At 44.0% G+C, this 21,238-nt stretch overlaps 1 protein-coding gene across 5 annotated transcripts in view; it reads right to left on the bottom strand.

The window, feature by feature from the left end:
- NFATC1 (nuclear factor of activated T cells 1) overlaps positions 1 to 21,238 on the bottom strand; it is a 110,362-nt gene that overhangs the window by 82,899 nt on the left and 6,225 nt on the right. For all 5 annotated transcript variants that reach the window (XM_063403817.1, XM_063403834.1, XM_063403851.1 and 2 more), the window contains exons 2-3: positions 17,175 to 18,273; positions 7,975 to 8,134 (exon numbers count right to left, since the gene is read on the bottom strand). In XM_063403817.1, the coding sequence (XP_063259887.1) occupies positions 7,975 to 8,134; positions 17,175 to 18,273 (1,259 nt within the window). The remainder of the gene's footprint in view (positions 1 to 7,974; positions 8,135 to 17,174; positions 18,274 to 21,238) is intronic.

Below are 21,238 nucleotides of genomic sequence, written 5' to 3'. Positions count from 1 at the left end.
TTTTACCCTTCTTACATATAAAAATTAGAAAGGAAAAAAACCAGAAATTCCATTTGAGTTAGGCTGGTGTGAAAGGGATCTGAAATATGAACTGCCCCCAGTATATCTTCATATAGAATGCAGGCAATATAATTCTTGTGAAATAAGTTTCATGTAATTTGGAGTACCAAGAAAAAAAAGTTGTTTGCCCTGAGATATTACTTTTAGGAATAGGGGACAGATGTCTAGTTCCCAAAGCAGACTTGTAAAAAATTAATCGCCTGCCTCATGCAGGTTAGCAGTATTTGGCAGGTAGGTTAGCTCAACTCATAATGAAGCATCTGGCTTCTGGTAAAGCTGCATTTTAATTTTAGCTGTGCTTAATTTTAGATTTTGGGTGCATGTTAATGTGCAATAATCTGGCAAGTCTGGAGCAGATTTGCTGACTGGTAACTTTGGTGTAGGTCTTCTCAACTGCAACCAAAACTAAGTCAAGTGACAACTGTGGTTCATGACCAGACCACAGCCTCCCATATCACCTGAACCTCCATGAAAAGCTATTTGAAATCCAGTTGTCAACACCTCACCCATACAGTCTTATTTTCTCAAAAACAGCTAAACTAAGAGTCAGCAAACCCCTAAGTATGTGCTTGAATTAAGCATGCTATGCTGTTTGGCTTCAAGAGTACCCCAATACGGTTATGAATGTAATTTGGTTTGAGTTGTTGGGTTTTTTAATTTGAGGCCTGGTAATTTGAGGCAAGCAAAAGATCTACTTATGTTGTATTTTTCCTTAGAAAAGTGGGAAGCGATTTCTAGAACTTCTGGTAGCCTCTTCTGGCTAATCAGAAGCATCTGCAGCTTTGTCTCTTCCTTCTGATTCTGTGACAGAGCAAGAGACATGGCATCTGCAACTTTTAGCAGAAGTAATGCAATATTAAGCACAGGACAACAAGGATGGAATGGAGAAGAAAAAGTTTCACACTCAACAGTCAAGGATGAGTCCTGATTCCTGCCTGAAAAGTAGTAATACACATTTTAGAGGTACACTTCCAAAATTATGATGAATTGCCCTTTTAGACAACATGCAGAAAAGACCTTCTGTCCACAATGAAAGCAGTTTGCCAAGTTAAAAGGATGCAGCACAAGGTCTGAGGGAAAGTAAATGAGGAATCAGAGAGGACTACTACAGTTATGTTCTGCCTTTCTTGACCCTGCAGAGATTTCAATCACACTGGTGGTAAACACTGAGGGTGCATGTGCTGCTGGTCACCAAAACCAGTTTGGCAAGGGAAGCAGAAAGGATGGCTCTGTGAGCAGTGCTGGAGATAAAGATGACTCCTGTGCTTCCTCTCTAATCTAGAAGGTCTCTGCCATATCAGCTGCCCCCAGAGGACAGCTGGAAGATGGCCCACACAGTGACAGCAATGCCACTGACACCCTTATTGCAAAGAAGACAGAAAGGAAACCAGGAGAGGCCAATGAAAAAGACAGTTGGGAGCTGATGTCATCACCCTCTTTCCCAAGGGAATGGAGACAGCACCACTAGAGGAATGGGAAGGCTTTCAACCCTCTCAGACCTCAAGGCCATATTCAAATTCTGCTTTGCCTGCAGCCACTGAGTCCAAACTGAAGGCAAACCTAGGGCTAAACCCTTCAGGCTGGAAAGCCAGATTGAACATATCAGCATCCTAACAGCTGGGATATGTACTGCAGCATCCATCATGCTGAGCGTGGGCGAGGTATCATTTTTAACAGGGAGCAGAGTGCATCCCCCAAGCACTGGCTGATGGAAACTTCGTTTTTCATTTGTAAAGGGCCGTTGCATCAAACAGCAGAGGCCTGTGCCCAGGATGGCTCATAAATCAGAACTAAAGTTGCATTTTCAGGGTCATGAAATCTTCTCCAGCTGACAGCAGCACACTTTCCAGTATGGCTTCCTTCTGGACTTGCCCCTCCTCAGGCAGGCCACAAGCCAGTGACACAGCTGTGCTTGTAGAGCTACTCTGTGGGACCAACTTCATGCAAAACCCAAAAATGAGAAACTCTTTCCTTTCCAAAATACACTCTCCTAACAAAATTTAAAAAAAAAAAAAAACAACCAAAACCCCCAACCTCCCCCCCCAAAAAAAAACCCAACAAAAAACTGTGATGAAAAGCTTTCAATGGGCATTTTTTCCATTTGCTGGATTTATAGAAGCAATAGCAGCCTTCAAACATCTGCCAAATCATTTTACTTTTCAGTTTTGATTATCTGTCTGCTAGTTTGAGGTTTTGCTTTACCTATGCAAGATGCAAGAAGTAGAAAGCCATTCAGCTCAGATTTACTCTAAGAAGTACCGGCTGTCTAAAAAAGGCTATAAAGTGTAGGTTCCCTGTCTGGTTTATTTGTTTGCATGGCTTTGTGCTATTAATTGCAACCTGGCTAACAGGTGCTTGCCGATGTCTTTATACGCCCACCATAAGGAAGGATTATATTTCCATCTGAGCAAAAGGGTGATGCTGCTTTCTAAAAAGAAGCTAAGAGCAGCACAGAGAGGAAGTCCACTGTGGCATGATGAATTGAATCACTGCTTACTAACAAGAACATGCCCTCTGCTCTGCCCTGATATGCCCAGAGAGGGAAGGGGAAAGCAGCTAACAATATTTTTTCCACATCCTCTCATCTTGCTCAGGTGTCAGATGGCCATGAGCTGGACCCACCAGGGACTGGTTTTTCTTTCTAGTCCCCTTGACTCACTCAGCTATGGTGGAGCTCTGTTGTTTAAAACAAACTTGCAGCAGTGGGGACCCCTACCAAGAAAAGCACTTGTGAACACGCTGCAGGTTCCATACAATGGGACTTGCCATGGGTTCACTCTTGCTGTGCAGCACCAGAGCATTGCTGCAAAGGACTCAGCCTGCTCTGGAAGAGCCTTCCTCTTGTCTTCCTTACACCTTCATCTTCTTCCTGTCATCAGTGGTGAACATCTCCTTCCAGTCTTTTCCTTTAGCCCTTCAGTTCTCTTGTTCCCATCTAGCCTTCTGTTTATCACAGGACTGTCTGACCTTGTGCTGTTGGCTGTGTGGGAAGCCAGGTGCATGAGAGATGCTGATCAGAGTGTGATGCCCCCTGAAGTTACACTGCTTTGTAAACAAGGTTTTCTATTCCTCAAGGGGTTTACAAAAGGTATTCATTGCCTATAGGTCTGAAGATGAAAGGGCTCTGGCAGATACATGTGGTGGCCAGCACCTGCACGGTGACTTTCTGCTTGTTATCCGAAAGTAACAAGACCAACTGATCCATGGCAGCAAACAATAAGATACTCCATGTATTTCTCAGGTGCACAAATAACTCAGGGGCATGTTGGTGCCTAATTATGGTGATGTGGAGATGTACAAAAAACACCGAGGCAGTGATTGCCATGAAGGAGAGTCTTACACTTCTTGTCATAAGGGGATTTAAAAATCTCAATGTATGCCTCAAGGCCTTTGAAAATCAGACACAAAATACCTACTTGCTCTTGTCAAGAAAGGACACAGCTGACTCTTGTGAGCAAATCTCCTGGCACAGACAACATTTTGACTATGTAAATCAGCAGACAAACCATTGTGTTTTGCCTGTAAAATGAGGGAGTTCAGACTTTTCACAGGCTCATATGAAATTTTGTATTGGAGCACAGGAGACACAGACAACCTCTACCATCTCTCTCAAAGAGATACAGTGAAAGGCAAGGCAGCATTCACTGTATATTCCATATTAACTTAATTTTTCAAGAGGAAAACAAGTTCTAGATAGTACTGGTTACTTAGATAAAAAACAGAAAACCTTTACAACTCCTTTTCTTTCCTTTTTGTAACCAATTTATCTGCTTCATATCAGGAGTGATCTTGAAGAGAATTCATGGCATATTGTGTGTCAAAATGTTTAATAATAATCAGGGCTTTTGAAAGTGCTTACTAGACCATTCTCTGTACTTGAATATTTTCTTTCACCATGGAGTACAATATTCTATGGGAGTACATCATGCTCTTTAATTAAACATTCTTGAGTTTTTATCTCACAGATACGCCACACCCTGCTTGTAAAAATTCCATCTCAGGCAGTCAAAGTGCTTGACTTATTTTACAGATAAGCTATTAATTAGAATATCTACAGACCACGCATTTATAATCTGGTGCCATCCCTCCCTGGGAGCCCAAACTTTTATCTGCTGGATTACTTACCTGCTGCTGAAACAGAGCCATTGCTGGCTGGAATGCAAACCCCTTCTTGTGCAACTCCTCACCACTACTCTCAAAATGAAGAATTGGGAGATAGGTCCAAACGGAGGACATTTTTAAGAGGTTCTGAATGTAAACCCCTTGAATTAAATTCACCTCACTCAAAATGTGTCTGTAGCTATGTAATGCTGTGGGTTTCACTTTGCTTTGTTTGAAAAATCCTCACCCAAGCCATGAACTCCTGAGAAGGAGTAGGTGCCAGCAGGATGCTAACAGACAGGATTTTGCTCCTCAGAGTGATCCCAGGTATAAGTGTCACCTGACACAACATGCAGCTTCCCAATGCCCGATGCCAGCCAAGGCACCGTCCCTGTTCTGACTCAGAGGTGGGAGTACTCCAGGCTGAAATCACCAAAGGCAACAGCAACTCCCAAAATACTTCCCCAAGCCAAGGGGTGAAAGGCAGTGCCAGCCATGAGCTCACCAGCACCGCTCCCCAGCATCACTCGCTTGCCAATCCTCTGTGGCATTTTTAGCTTGCCAGGCGTGTCGGCTCATCCCACTCTCCAAACGTGTAGCAATCAGGAACAGCGATAGCTTGGAGCTGCCATGGCAGCCAAACATCCAAACAGGCAAAAGCAAGACGTGAGAGAGGAATACTGTGTTACCAGGCTCATGAGCCTTCACAGGCAACTTGAACCATTCCAAACCATATTGTTCCTAAGTGCAGAGGGGAAGGTGCTGCCATTCCACAGAAGGAAATCCACAGGAAATCCTGCTGGCATGAAATAGGCCTGGGAGATGGCCCATGGGAGTTTCCAGTGAGCAAGTCCTCTACACGATGCAGAGATGATAAGGAGCAAGTGGTGGACATGACTGCTGCCACAGAGAGGCCCCAGCACGCATCAGGCTTGCCCTTTGCGTGGGTCAGTGTGAGCTCCCCGGGCCTGCCATGCTCAGCTCTGCCAGCCCCTTCCCATGCTCATGTTTGGCAGAGAAAAGCAATCCCATACAGTGGTGGCATTGCACACTGTGCCAGCTCCTCACGTGCTTTACATGTGGCCCTCTCCAGCTACACAGAAGAGCCACCAGCCTGGAGGAACCAAGAAAACAACTGGTCCCCAAGCTTGGGCCTCATGTCACAACAATGAGAGACTCCTGCTCTCCTATGCTACTGCTTTCCTCATCCAGCATGCTTGCCCCAGAAACCTTTGATCCTCAGACATTCCACCTCCTAAAAGAACAGATGGATCAGCAACAAGGAAGCTCATGTTGCCCGGGAAAAATAGATAAACCTGCTCTGACTGCAGAGAGAGCAACCTCCTAGCAATTTTGCTTGGGAACCATGCTATGAACAGTGGATGCTTTTTGGATTTACTTCTCCTCTGCCTTAGCATGCCCAACAGATTTGTGGAGGTATTAATGTGAGAACATCTACTTTGGGAAGCAAGATGCCAACAAGAGGGAGTTTGAAACAAAGAGAGAAAAACAGAGAGAGGAGAGAGGAGAGAGACCTCATCCATATTCTCTTCTTGTTGAAGATAAAGGAGAAGAGTTTTAACAACAGAAGAATTAAAGCAAGTTTACCCAAAGTACCCACATTAGAAAGACCTGATTGTCAACATGGGAAAAATGTAACAACAGGGTAGTACAAGAGGTCAAGGCAGTTTTATGAAAGTTTTCCCTGAGTCAGCAGAATAGAAAACACCAGAAATATTAAAGAGCGAAAAGCTTGATCTAAAATCTTTCTCCTGAAGACACTCAGATTCTGTTTGAGCTTACATTTGGGTTAGAACTTAAAAACTTGAGCTCCTTTCTGTATAACCCAGTGGGATGAATCAAACCTGACCCAAACAGCTGCAACATCTGGAAATATGTTGATGATACATTTTTCAGGTTTTGCCCGTCACCAATTTAACAGAAATTCCTTCCTAGATTTCCTCTTCCTCCATTTATTTATACATACTTTTGTTTTTCAGGTACTTCTTTATTTGTAAATACGTACTATTTCTCTTTAAAAATTATTTATAAATACTTCCTTTCTTTTTGGAAGTAGTTTTCATCCATTCATCTCTTTACCTCTGGTCTAAGTCAAAACTTTTATGCATTTCCTCAAACAGATAACTGGCCATGATGGCAATGTCAGGATGGAAAAGCTTTTTCTGCATGTCTTTATGTTTCTGCTCTTTTTGGAGAAGAGGATGTTCGGGTTGTAATAAAAGGACTGAAAAATACATTAATCCTTATTAGGCCGGTAGAGCCAATTGACAGGGCTGGGACTGTCTGCTTCCTCCTCTCTCCCTTCATGCCCTTCCGTAATTTCCTCTCCTTTCTTCTAGCACTTGTTTGTGTTTTGAAGCAGCATGCTCCCTCCTGACAGACCGGGACAGGGGATGAGAGGGGAAATGTCTGGACACATTTAGTCCAATTAAATGCTGGCATCACATTCAGTCTTTCCAAAATGCACGTAAGAAACTTTAAGTGCCAAGACAGCCATTGCAAATTGATGCCTCCCCATTTGCATTTCCTTGCATCAAGCCACAAACAGAGTAGGCATTAATTGTAAACATGCATGTCTGTCACAAGTCCCTCTTTAACATCATTCACAAATGTTCTGCTAAAGCCTTTCAACTTCCAGCAGACAACTTCCATAATCCCATGTCACTGATGAGTTCTGGCAGAGCTAAAGTGTTTGCTGCCGACAACTCCCCTCACTTTCCTTTTCCAGCTGTGGCAGCAGCACACATTCACACAGCAGCATTCTCTGCCCAGCGTCATCCCAGCCTCCTCCTGTTCCTTCCAAAGACATGTTTGCTAACAGGGGCTTACAGCAAATAAACAAGCATGCACAGCCCGGCACGTGTGGTCCGTACATCATCTTGAGCCATCTGGGCTTTCAACAGCTCCTGCCACACGGCTTGTGGCATGAGCCCAAGCAGTGTGAGCATGGCAGCAGTGCCCCAGCATCCACGGGTCCTGTGGCATCTGGGCAGTGATAAAACCTGAGCTCTGCTGCACACAGGGTCACAACCCTGATGGGTGGTGCTGGGAGTTTAACTGCTGGGTGAGAAAGCAGCAGCTGAGGAGAGACAGGCACCATCTCCCACTCTCTCTCCCACTCTGTTTTAAACAACCAAATCTTCTTCCTCTTCTTCTTTTGAGAAAAGCCCTTTAAAAATTAATGAGACTACTCATATAAACAAATTAGGGGTCAGTTTAGAGTGTTATTAAATTAAATGCTTTATACAGAGTAATTAAAGAGCTTGGTAGAATTCATGAAACTAGATTCAAACCTCAGATGTTTCCCAGAGCAGCTGGAAGGGTTTTAGAAACTGAACATAAGAAACTCTAAAAGCCTTTGCTCAGAACTCACTACAACATCCAAACCAGTGACATGCTTCCGCGTCACTGCTCTGCACTCCAGTATGAATTCACAGTTCTGATTAGATCCAACTGCAAGTTAAGGACTAAATGTACTGAGGCACGTCCCCAGCTGATTTCAGTATAAACCGCATGTCTGGGGTCTGACTGCACAAACAGGTCCATGGTCACCACTTGCCAGCTGAACACTTGCTGAGCCCTACACGGACAGAGCAGCAATCCACCCTGCATTCACATTGCTCTTGCATTGTTTTCACCAAAGGCTTCATCCACTCAGTTTAAAATATGCTCTAAGGTGTCTCTGAGGACAGGAAAAATCTCCAAATTACTTTTTGGTTTTGGAGAAGAAAGGGCGCTTGCCACAGAGCACTGAGCTAAGCAATCTGCGCTGCTCGTAACATGGTTTGGTACCTGCACGATGGGGTGGCCCCCAGCAGACGCCTTCACAGCCCCTCGACTGCCTTCTGTCTCATAATGAGCTCGGTGGTGTGACTTCGGCTGCACTTCGATACGTAGTTCGTAAGGTCCTGAGTGAGATGGCAGCTGCCAATCAAGAGCAGGCAGGGATGGGCTACAATGGAAAGGAAAACAGATTAAAAATTAACATCAAGTACACTATCACAAGCTAAAAGCAGCCAGCACTATTATTTTAGACACCATGGCCTTGCAGTTCATCCTCCACCATCTTACAGTTACAATTTCACTGATAAGAATAATGTCATGACAGAAGTAATTTAGAAAGTAATGGCTATTTTAAGATGATTTATGGGTCGAGAATATCTGTTGGCCCAGATGCTATCTGATTTGTATCCAAAATTGAAAATTTTTAAGACACAGATTACAAATATCTTATATATTAACTCTCAAAGCAAAAGAAAAAAAGAAAAACAAGGGGGAGTTTTAGGAGGGAGATTTCTGCTGCGAAAGTGAATGCCAAACTAGTTTGGCATTTAATGAATCTAATGGGTTTCAACAAATCTGCTGTGTTTACAGGGGGTGGGAAGAAGAAAATAAAAGACATTTCCCTGATTCATTCCCAACACAAAGCATGTCTGAGAGCCTCGAAGAAAGTTGATCTCTTTTGGGTTAATGCACTGCAAAGGAGAAAGTTCTAAAGTCAGAACTTGCTTATGAATCCTATTGATGGTGATGAGCAAGCCTACAGAAAATGGAGCTCACTCTTCTGGCTCAACACTGACTCCGCAATTAACTAAAATACTAAGGACCTCATTATCATCTTGCAGCCTGACAGCATGCAACGGTGGGGAAGTGTTATTCTTAGAAATCTCTTCCAGTATAAAATCATGGTTGAAAAGAGCTGGGAAACCTCTAAGAAATACCAAGCTGAGACAGACTTACTAATTTTAAAATTGAATAAATAAGCTTTACAATTAAAACACTAATTTTACATCCACTCTATATTCTTTCCTTTGCTGGATTCTCTTCACTGAGGGTCCTTCAAAAGTCTCTACAAGTAGTTAAACAACACAACTGCAACACACTACCCTGCCCTTTTACGTGAAACTTTTATTACTTCTCCCACCAGCCTGGAGAAGATAACCAGCAAGCAGAAAATCGTGGCCCTTTGTAGGTGCCGTTGGCCAGGGTCTCCCTGGCACTGTGAGAGCACTTGTGTCACCACAGCCTGCACGGAGGGCTCATCAGCTCTCCCCAGCCTGCAAGGAGGCTGGGCACTGAGGATTTACTGGATCCTTGCCTCACTGCTCCATCCCAGGAGCAAGGACAGTCTGAGCAGCAGGGATCGTGGCTGAAATCTTTCCTTTGGCTGTGAGCTGCCTGACAGAGAAAAGATATGCAGGAGCTTCCACACTGGATGCCTATACTACAAACACATGTTCAGCTGGAGGTTGGATACTCCATGTTACCATCCCAGTGATCCACACTTGGTGCACTTGTGGTTTCTCAGGCATTACAGCTCCCAGCAGCCCTGCTGGCTCCACTGCAGAGCAGGACTTCTGCCACTAGCATGGGCACTTTTTTGCTTTGCCTTTTGGGTTTTTGTGAGTGCTTACCCAGCCCCCTATCATGGGCATATTGAACTCACATCTGCTAATGCCTGTGTGTGTATGCACTGCCAAGACTTCAGGTGGTGCTAAGTTTCCCTACATTGTCTTTCTTCATTGTTTACAAGTCTGAGCCATGTATTTGCGTGCCTATGGACACATACTATACACAACTACAGGGGTCAGCTGGAGCCACCAAGTCCCATTCTGGGCGAGGACCAGGATCATCTTTGCTCCCTGGGCACCTCCTGCTAGCCCAGTACAGCTCACTGGCAAGTTGCAGGCTCCAAACATCAAGCTATTCTGTTCTCCAGCCTTCAGGACATGGAACCCAATAGCAGAGAAGTACCCACCCCAGCTCACCCTAAGCGGGAGCTTATCTAAAGGAAAGATGTTATCTCTGTGCAGGTTCTGAGCTTCCATGAACATCTGGAGTCAGGAGAAGCCAGAGGGGGTATTCTCTCCACTGGCAAGATCCTGCCAGGGGCAAACTCTGAATTTTCCTTCTGCCCCTCCACACATGGAAGCCCCTGCCTCAACTACAGGCAGGATTTGTACCTCAGAGTCCCTGTGCAAGCCTTTCCCCCAAAATGGCCAGGGCCCACTCTGGAGGTGAGGTGAAGCTCTTCTGCTAGTACACGCTCATACAAGGAACGAAGAGACAGCAGAAGATTACAGATAAATGGCCATTGTATGTAGCCACTGCTCTTTGCCTAGTGCTTTAGGTACACATATTTTAGTCTGAAAAAATGTATGAAGCATATTTGAGTAATGATAAATGACAAAGAGTAGAGCAAAACAGCTGTGTCTCTCCTGGTGAAGATCAGTACACATTTTTAAACAGATGTTTCTGGTTTTAAGTAAATTCTCACTTGATGGATTTTTTTTCCTGAGGATACAGCATCTATCAAATTAGAAAATTTTAACACTTAATTAAAAAGGACAACTCTGACTGACAGCATGTAGCCCTCAAGTGAAGAGGGTTGATTTTAAGATGCATAGAAGTTTTGTAATTAATGACATTTCTTTAAAAAAATAAGAACCAAAGAAAAAACAAACAACTCCCCCCTTTCAAATTAGCACCTGAAAATTTTAGTATAATTAAGTTGTAAAATTCACATTCTCAAATAAAGTCTGAAAATAAAAATATGGTTTGCTGTTAGCCTCACATCTACAATCAAAATTCCAAAGCACCACCTGCCCAATTATAATTGACAATTAATGGGAGCTTTCCTGATAAAGGAAGCAAAGTCATGCATTTAGCAGTGTCATGGACTAGGGCTGTCAGAGCTATTTCCTATGTTAAGTTATCTTCATCATGCACTTAATTTTCTGCAGCTAAACGTGGTTAAGGGAAAAAGCCACCAAACAAATGGTGTAGTGGTAAAATCAAATCTGGTTGCTGCAAATATTAATTTGAAAAGCTGCAAACTACCTCATCAAGCTAGCATCACGTGGAGGGGAGAAGAGCCCCAGCACAGCAGTCAAGAAGAGAAATAAAAGGTCTTCATGCAGTCTTCCTATCAAATACACATCAGTGTTTTTCCCTCAAATGACATTTTCTACCAGCTGAAAACTTGTCCCATTCCTTCCTGTGCCCTAGTAAATCTCACTGTAGTCCTCCTAAATGCTGTAATGAGGTATGGTTGCTTCAAGGTAGGTTCACAAAACCTGGTGTTAGGCTGTACAAAACTGGCTCAATATAACTCCGTCCTTTTTAATCAGATTAAAAACCAGATGAATAGTGATTTATTTTGCATACACCAGATACACAATATGATTAAATCAAAAACAGATTATCCAGTCTGGCTGACTTCTGCCTTTAGCAGAAAGATTTATCAAGTTACAAAAAAACAGAAAAAAAAAGAAAAGAAAAAAAAAGAAAGATACTAAACAGCCCACTGAAATATAGACAGGGAGGAAACAAAGCCAAAACTTCTGCTAAACTTTGTAAAGGTGCTTAAGCTCCATTTTCACATGATTGCTATCCATTTGGGAATTAAATTATCATTACACTTTCTAAGCTACTAGGTGCCCAAGAATCTCTTGAAAAAGAGATTCACAAACATTTTTGCCCCAAACTGCAGAAGGTATAAGAAAAACTGCCAGTTTCCCCCAGGGACTAGCCCTGCTCTAGGCCAAGTAGTACAGCAGTGTCATCTACCCCAGACAGCTGCCTGAGAGTTGCATAAGCCAATGCCTAGAAGGAGAAGAGCTCAGTGTCTTTCAGCACCCAAAGTAGAGTGACTTAGAAGGAGTACCGCTGAGACTGGATGCCCTGAGCTAAACTTAGTTTTTTCTGACATGGAGTTTTCCTATAGACACAAAAAAACAAACTAGAGAAACCACAGGGCTGCTGAAACTTTTACCAAGCTGCTGGCTTGAATCTGTTCCAACTCTGCACCAAATGCAAATATTTATTACTTGTCTCACATTGAAGTGGATGCCTGTGAAACATCCTTGTGTGTAAGAATAAGAAAACAACAGTGATGGCTACATGTCCACCAACTTGACTGTGGTCAGAAAAATACACCTGCTTTATATTTCACCTATGACTTAACATGGGCGGATTTTACTCTCTTCTTTTTTTTTTAATTTCCTGTCTGACAATTGAGCAATCTAGATGTGAGCTGATAAAATAGATGCTGTGTCCCACCTTAGACTTGGCTGTATTTTGCTGGCATGTGGAGCAAGTAGCTCCTCTGTGAAGTGCATGAGGTGCACTGGAATTCTTCATGCTGAAGCCTGAAAACATGAGTTGTCATCATTTTCCCACATAATATTTCACTCTTCTGTCCTAAAAATTTGCACTCAGAGATTAGTTTGCATGGGAAGTTTCACATTTAATGGCTCAGAGAAAGGACAAGAAACTATTGCTGCAGGAATGGAGATAACAAATGGCTGGCATCGCATTTCTGCTTATTCTGAATTTAGAATCCTGGGCTGTTAAAATAAGCTGGTGAAGGAAAGCCATTAATAAGATACTCACAGGGTTGTTTGAATAGACTGAAAAACAGTCAGGAGAAAGCGTGGGGAGGATTAAACCAACCAAACAAAAATATATCAGTTTACTGAGAGAGGCTTCCAAGTAGTCTTCAGCCTTATGGTACAGCAACCAAATGTAATAAAAAGTCACTGCTACGTGATGGCAAAACAAATATGTTGAAAGCATCCAAACATCCCTGCTATATTCAGCAGGAATGTAGCAGAAAAGAGAAAAAGGTTACCGGCATTTTGGGCTCTTCCCTGTCCACTTCCCATCGCCAGCCCCTCAATTAACACTAATGAGTCCCAGGAGATGGTCACTGCCACACAGCCACAAGTCCCCACTTCACTGAGTCTTGCCCAGACAGCCCTGCCTTTGCTTTGTCTGAGGAACTTCCTCTCGCCTGCCATAAACACGCAAGTTCACCATGGATGCGCAGGTCAGCAAATCCGGTGCTGCTGCACCGCTGACTATCTCATCTCATCTCATCTCATCTCATCTCAAGATTGCTGGTGCCTTTTTCTTGAGAAATTCAACTTTTCCCAAGTAGGGTTGCCCTCTATCTCATGATCTGGAACAAAACACCTCTAAAAAACCAAAAAACAAAACCAAAATCAGCCAAACAAACAAAAAAACCCCCCGCAAAATCAAAAGCATCTGAAAGGTCCACAAATAGAAACAAAGAAGAAAAATGTCTGCAACATTTTAAAATCATAGTTTGTAAGGAAATCATATCATTTGGGACCTCCACTTCTGCATGCTTGAGTTTAATACTGTCAGAGTCCCAAAAGCAAAATCAAAAAAATCCACAAAAAACCCCAAAAACACTCACTGATGCAGACAAAAGTCAAATGTGCTTTTGCAACTTGCAAAGAGGTATCCAACCATACATTCTCTAGATACAAACTTCAGTCTCCATATGTAAAACCACATAACAACGTGCCTGTGAGGTCAAAAACATACGTGCATATTTTTGAAGTTGAAAAAGAGACTGTAGTTAAAGAAAATATGGCTTTTGACTGTTAAAAAAAAAAAAAAAACAAACTGTGGAAAAAACACCACAGGGAGCTTTTAAAAGTCACCTGTCTATTCCAGGAAACTCCTTTTGGTGTGGTAGACCTCATATATGCCATACGCCCAACCAACAAACCCAACCATTTCTCTTTCTCTTGAAAAACACTGCATTTAGTGCAAGTTCAAGTGTTAAAGGCCAACACACTCCTTGGATTAAATTGATAACACTTGATATCAAGACAATGCAGTACTTTTCAAAGAGTAAGAAACTGCCTCCAGGAAATTTGAGTGGTCTTTAGTCAAATACAGCAGGTGAAGAGGAAGTCATATAAAATGTGCAAGATACTCAGAATGTGGCACTTTGGTGAGTGCCTATATTTTTTTTTGTGATATAGGGTGATTTAGAACCTGCTTATGAGCAGGCACAGAATACCAAAAATGGGATTTTAGTTTGGAAGTAGTCATTAACATTGCCCCCATAGCCAAGGGCAGAAGTCCAGTCCCGTACTTTCATTTTGGCTTTGACATTTTTGTCCATGAGACATTCTGCCATACACAGCACTGAGGTGAGATGGAGAAATGGCACAGAAGGACACCATTGACACAGCAAGGATTTGAGAAACACGGAGCATAACCTGCTTGTACAGTAACTGCCCAGTGGAGTGCTTCTCTTAAAATTATTTGCTGCAGTAACTCTAAGAGAGATACTACAGACAGAAACTTATTGCATCTCTTGAATGAGACAGCACAATGCACAAATATCAAAATAAAAAAAAAAAAGAGCTCTTGGAGATAAAATCTGAAACAGAGCTTCACAAAGACCATCTCTTGACTCTCTGCATCATGATTTACCTCCAGGGCTTTTGGGGGCAGACTGGTATATTTAGATAACTCATTTCAGTCTAGAAAAGGTATGACTCCCATTGCTACCTCAGTGTTTGTTCCAATGCTTCCCCTGAAATCTCTGCCTGGTCTTTAAGTATTTTCTACACCCAAAGATTTGGTGCAATGCCCTGGGCTGCAACCAAAGGACTGCAGATAAATCCCCTCCAGCTCTGGGTTAGCCTGTGCAGCTCAAGCCTCAGCTGCAGGGTCAGGCTCTACTCTCCCACCCTGTCCTGTGATCCTCTGCAGTCGCATGCCGAGTCCTGTGCAGGAACAGTCACATGTTCACAGTCTGGAGAAAGATGTGTGAGCCCAGATCTGCACCACAGAGCCCACAGCCTGGGGACTGGGCTGCTCATCTGAGCTCATGAAACACATAAAAACTCTGTTTCTGTTAAGGCAGGCATTATTATACTCTTATTATATACTCTTATTATTCCCCTGCTCCAGGATTAGAAAAGCCTGAAGTGGACTGAATTTAACTATGACAAATTAAAAACATCATCAATTTTAGTAACAATAGCAAAAAACAGTTTCCTTTTTAGACTCATGCCCACCATAAAACCTTGGGAACAGAGACAGCACTCAGCCAATGCTGTGCCTGAGCCTGCTCCCTCCTGCTCCCAAAGAGATGGAAATGCAAGAGAGGGAGGGAAAGGCACCAGTGATTTTCCAAGGCATACTGGCTTTTGATGAAAACTGTACCGCATATTCAGGAAGAGACAGAGGAGGTAATCAAATCTGGTTATCTCAAAATCATTATGACCGGGTAGATTTTGGAGCCTGAGTTGTTTGTTGGAATCCACCCCTCCAGCCCTCATGTTTGAAACAGAACAGATGTGTAACATAACAGGAAAAAAATCCAGCTCTGTTGTGACAAATTCTTAACCAATTTTTTTGGAAAGATTTAAAATAACAGTTTCTGTTGCGTAGGCTGTGATCCTGTTGACGTCCGTTGCTCAGTTGCCCAGCACTTTCATATACATAAAATGAGAGGTATTTTTGGTGGAAGGAAGCACTGTCAAGTGTATCTGATTGGTAAAATAACTTAAAAATCACATTTCAACAGTAACTTCCAACTGCCCTGGAGCACGAGTTAATGAGATCACATGGAAACATATTGCAAACCAGGAAACATATTTTACACAAGACCAAAACAGTGGAAAAAATGTTAAATACACAACATAGTGGGGCTTCGTTCTGTGCACTTCACCTTTCTTGTTTGTGTTAGCGCACAGGCACGCCGGGTGCCTCCTGAAGAACCGCGGCACAGCGCCTACGGCCGCTTGCTGCAACACAAAGATAAAAGCCTGTTTGGTCAAACTGTCCTATTCCTGCCCTTGAAGTTGTCGGCAAAAAGCTGTCCCCGACACAACAGCCGAGGGCCAGCCTTTCTGATGAATGTGGCCTACTTGGCACTGCAGTGGGTGAACATAAAAGGCTTTTTCTAAGTAAATGGGAAGGCTCTGAAGGATTTTCCTGGTGCTAGAAGTCTCTACCCCAGCTCTGAAAGCCAGCAAGTGCCTAACTCTGGGTGGCCAGTCCCAAAGGGGTTGCTGCATTTCCCAGCGCTGAATTGAGCCAGGGTCTTGAAAGGAGCTTGGCAATGCAGAGGAGAATGAGAATGATGAGGAAGGGCAGTGGGCTGTAACATAAAGAGCCATGGACCACTCCACCTCAGTTTTGGGAGACAGCACATGGCAGAGAGGTGCTGGCTAACGAAAGGTGAGACTGACAAGGCTGAGAACCAGGGAAAGCATCACTAATTAAAACACTTCAGCTACACACTTACTGGTTTCATTTTCAGAAAGGCAGCTACACTGTCAAGAGCAACAAGCCAGGTGTGCTTGCAGAGGAAGACAAAAGGGGGTGACCATCACAACCAGGGCCTAGGAACAGCCTACTAACCCTTGGAAAGCTGAACTATTTTCCTGCATGACATGCTTCTGCACATTACAGCTTCCAGAAGACTCCAAAATAAAGTCTATAACTATGAAAGAAAGAGAATGCAATGAATGTAACTCAGATTTCAGCTATTCTGTGCTGCTTCCTACGCAGAGCCTTGTTGTGATAAATAAATTTGATGAACAGATTGAACCACTGTCAGCTGAAAAGTAGGTTTTCGTCTTTAAACAGAAGTAGTGGGGAAAACAGAAAAAACAGAGAATCACTGTCCAGTAGAGGCAGAAAAAGATTGATAGACAGCCTTCAGATGACCTGAAATAATTTCAGATAAGCTGAAATAATTCACAAAAGAACCATATTCTTACTTAACTTGTATTCATTGTGCACAAAGCATAAATGTAAAAGGCCCTGCAACAATTACCATAATGAAACCATATCCTCATCCAGCAATATAAAAATACTGAGACATAATAAACTTTAAGTAAAGCCACAGGTTTGATGGCATTGAATTGTCCTGCTCCCTGAGTTTCTAAACACCCAATTTCCAGACGCCCCAGCCCGGGAAGTGGATAACTGGTTACAACCTATGCATAGCCAGCTCCTAGAACAGCCTCTTTTACCCTTCAAGGCTTGACTTGTGGTCATACCACACCAACAACAGAGGCAGTGTCACAAGGCACACTTGAGTGGATGGATGGGCAGATTTGGCAGGAAACAGAGACAGGAAGGGGAAGGAGGAAACAAAACCATGCAATAAATATATTACTGGGATTGCCCTCTTAATCGGGGTTCCTTACCTCATGTAGGATGTTGGAGATAGAGGCTTTGGTTTGGCCCACTGGTAGGGATGCTGTGGCACAGACAGGTACTGCTCGCAGAAGTTTCCTTTCCTGATGTGCTGAAAGCTGGAGAAGTCTTCTGGTGACAAATCAGCAGTTGGCGATATGGTCCCATGATCCTCGCCAGCCGGTTCAGTTTTGAGAGTCATGGATGGAGTGTGATCAATGGCGGTCTTCCTCGACTTGATGGGAATCCCATCATTCATATCGATGGTGCTGTCAGTGGTGAGGGCGTTGATGGCAGCGACAATGGCAGAGCTGGTGTACTGGTTTGTGCTCCCCAGCCACGTGTCATCTGTGACGCTCACCCGCGGAGAGTTTTGTGGGGAAGGTGTGGGGGAGTGGTGTGGGGAATAGGAGGTCTGCCGGCCATTGAGGCTGTACTTCCTCTTGTTGCAGGGAGACGGAGGCCTGGAGTTGCGAGCCCCCAGCCAGTTCTCTTCTGTGATGCTTGTTCTGGGAGACGTTGATGGAGAGTGCCTTGGGGAACTCAGCAAAGTACAGGCCACCATGCTGCGTTGGTAGCCCTCCTCTGTATCGGTGGTCTTCGGAGAGACACACGGGGACTGCCACGGAGAGGTCTGAGGTGAAGTGTATGGATATGAGTAGTTGGACTCATAGGAAGACGCTTCGGAGTTGCAGCTCCTGGAAGACAAGCTACTCGCTGGGCTGAGGCAGGATGGGTCTCTATATGCCTCGATGTTTGGCAAGTTCAAAGTGGCAGTGGAAGGCGACCGCTTGGTGTTAGGGATGGCCTCCTCCACCTCATCGTGGAAAAACTGGTTGTTGTTATGATGCAATCCCATGTAAGACGTGATCTCAATTCTGGGGCTCTCTAGTGCTGGAGCCCCATTAGGTCTCATGTTTGGTGGCAGGTAGTACTCGGAGGCTCCGCTGTCAATATGTCCTCCATATCCAGAGGGATGGTTTGTCGATGGGACAACTGAAATGACAGGATTTGATGTCTGCAGGCCATGACATGGAGCTGACAATGAGGAATGTGCCACATTTAGAGGCAAACCAGCATTTACATTAGAAGATGCATAATTATAGTGTTCTGGAAGAAACAAACAAACAACAAAGAATGACATGAGGTGCTGCACAAATATACTCACTTAGTAACATACCCAGCTGAAATGGAGGGACATGCCACAACACACAAAAGCATAGCTCTCCTTAACAACCCAGCCCACAGGAGTGCCATGCTGGGGGAGAGGCTGCATACTAGCATACTTTGAAATGCCACTAACTGAACTGAACAAGACAAGATATCTTGGGATGGGGGATGTACACAGACAGAGCTGGTCTTGAGGATATGACTCTTACGCAAACCCTCAGAGCAAAAAATGGAGTCTTCAAACAACATTGTTTCTGGATTCTGTGAGACTACAACATTCAGAGATGCAACTGAAGAGATGTGTTTTTACATAAGTGAGCCTAACTCCCTCCCAGAAAAGTTGGAATACACAAAAAACTGGACAAAAACCCAGAAGTGGAGGCAGACTAAAGCAAAGAAAAAGATCAACTGCATTCTGTTAAAAAAAATATACACAACCGAAATTTCCATTACAGCAAGTTTCCAACTGGTTCCAGTTAACTAGGATTTTGGAAAAAGATGAATCTATTGATCTGCTCTGGTTTCTGGGACCACTTATCCTCCAGCCCATCTGGCAGATGCCAGGTGAAGGATAAACATGGATGTCTCACTACTCAGGGACAACTGGAATTCCACTGAAATTGCTGGTTACTGCATACACCACATCAAGTGCTGCCCAGCAGTGTGCTCTGGGTCAGTTCTCCAACCACTTAACAGTGCCAGGTGTATAAAAGCAAGAGCAGAGTTGCACAGCCACTGTGAAAAACCTGGAAGGTGACAGATAACATCACAGCCTTGTGCCAATGGTTTCTCTGACTGAGCACAGGAATAATGCGCCTTTTGCATGTCTCCATCCCCGCTGCTCTACCAATGTCTACCAGGGACCAATGTCTCAAAGCTGGTCCACATGGGATCATCTCTGCCTCACCTTGCTGTCTGCCTGCTGAAAGGACTCCTTCAGCTCTGCTCCAGTCCCAGGGATGCATATGTGACTCTTTTTGCCACCCAGAGATACTGGTGGGCTGCCCATGGGGTAAATTGGGCAGCCCTCAACTAAGGACAACATCCCCCTGGTGTTCTGAGCTGTGGTGAGATGAGGAATCATCATCTCTTCCTTCTGATATAGGGAGGCTCTGTGTCACCAGGACACATGAGCCAGCCCCAAGCTATGCTTGCAATGCACCAGTCTTCCCTGAGGGTTTATTATGGCAGCAGCATCACTTTCCTGCAGGACAGAGGGAAACTCTACATCCCCTGTGGCTACAGCCAGTCCACACAGGAAACCTGTCCCTTTCCATCCCAGGAAGCAAGTTCCCTTGGCAGTCACCTTACACACCTTACCTCAGAAGACACAGAAAGGTTGTGTTAATTACTGCAGCTGCTATTCCCGAGGCGACCAGAGAGCTCTGCAAATGCAAACGAGCCTCTGAGCTGGTAACCAGCACAGCCAGCTATTCTCTTTCTCTTGTTTATCAGCTCAGCCCTCTCTGGTGTCATCCACCTGTGATCCCACACTCACCTTTCTTGTTGGCAATGACTCCAAGGCAAATGGTACTTAGGAAAAATTAATGTGCTGTGGCAGCTTCACAGCAACTCCAGCTGATGTTTTTCATAGCAGGTAACAGTCGGGAATGATGAGCAACAACACCTTTTGAACTCGTTCCCTAGTCTGCCTTCAGACATTGGCTATTTGCTCAGGAAGGGTCATTAAATTACACTGCAGTGTGCCACAAATAACACTGGATTATTCAGAACATGCTGCAGCTTCACACTCTATTCAAACAAGCAGGGAGGCAGGAAATAGAGCAAAAGAGGTGCTACTTGACAAAATCCAACTGCATTGGTCACATCAAGGCGCAGATCTGCCTTGGTGATCAGAATCCCCTCCTTCCAAAATCAGTTCCCTTTTGTTGCTGTCCTGCCACTTGGCTGCATCATCCAGTGTCACCACAACCACCACCACTTCCCTCCTGCCTTTCATGGAAAAAAACCCTGACACATTACAACAGTGGTAAGAACTTATCTGTTCCAGAAATTAGCTCAGAGAAAGGGTCTAGAGTAGTGCCTTCAGGGCACCACATCCACCACATTCTTCACTGCTTCCTCCAGCTCCAGAGGAAAGTGATGCCCATGGCATCACACTGCTGCTGGGACACTGGCTACGCTCTTCTTCCACATACCCTTCCCCAGCCTCCTGCTCTGGTATACAGCTGGAAGGCACTTGTGACATGGCACAGATGGGAACCGCTCGCAGCCGGTTCCTACCTTGCAGCCGGACAGCCCAGGCAAGGGACTGAGGGCTTGGCAGGCTGCCCCAGGTGGGCTTTGCCTCTGCTGACTGCAGGATCAGTGCTTTTAGATCTTGTATTAAAAATAAATAGATAAACAAACAAAATAACAGGGATAAGTACTGTGAGCCCAGCAGTTTGCAGAAATTCTAATGCATGGCTAGGGTGAAATTTAAACTCTGCAGTCTGCTGGAGATCTGCAGCCCAGGCTGAATAGGCAGTACACAGATCAGACGACCCTTTGGAATTCAGTTAAAGAAAAAAAATTAAAAGGGAGGCTCAAGTGCTATGAGCAACAAGTTCCCTAATTCACATGACAAGGAATAGCCACTTTTAGAACTATTATGCCTTTTTTCTTAAGGCAAACTTTTAAAGGGCCATGAAAAGTAACATCATACAACTCATACAATAGTACGCAAAATAGAAAGACGCAAGATCCAAAGCCTTCCAAACATATTTAGGTATCTTGAAAGTAAAGGCAGCATGTAGAAAATATGTCGACCAAATATAAAAGCCTCAAAGCCAGAACTAGGAACAAGACAGAGACCTTGGTTTGTGGGCTAAAACCCGCCAGCTACAATTTCTGTAAAAGGTCATTCTCCAAAACTTCCATATTTACAAAATTCATCAAACACACA

Source organism: Prinia subflava, chromosome 1 (genome assembly GCF_021018805.1).
Source record: "Prinia subflava isolate CZ2003 ecotype Zambia chromosome 1, Cam_Psub_1.2, whole genome shotgun sequence".
Classification (NCBI taxonomy): domain Eukaryota; kingdom Metazoa; phylum Chordata; class Aves; order Passeriformes; family Cisticolidae; genus Prinia; species Prinia subflava.
The sequence above is the reverse complement of the archived record's forward strand: the minus strand, read 5'-3'. Positions and strand labels throughout refer to the sequence as shown.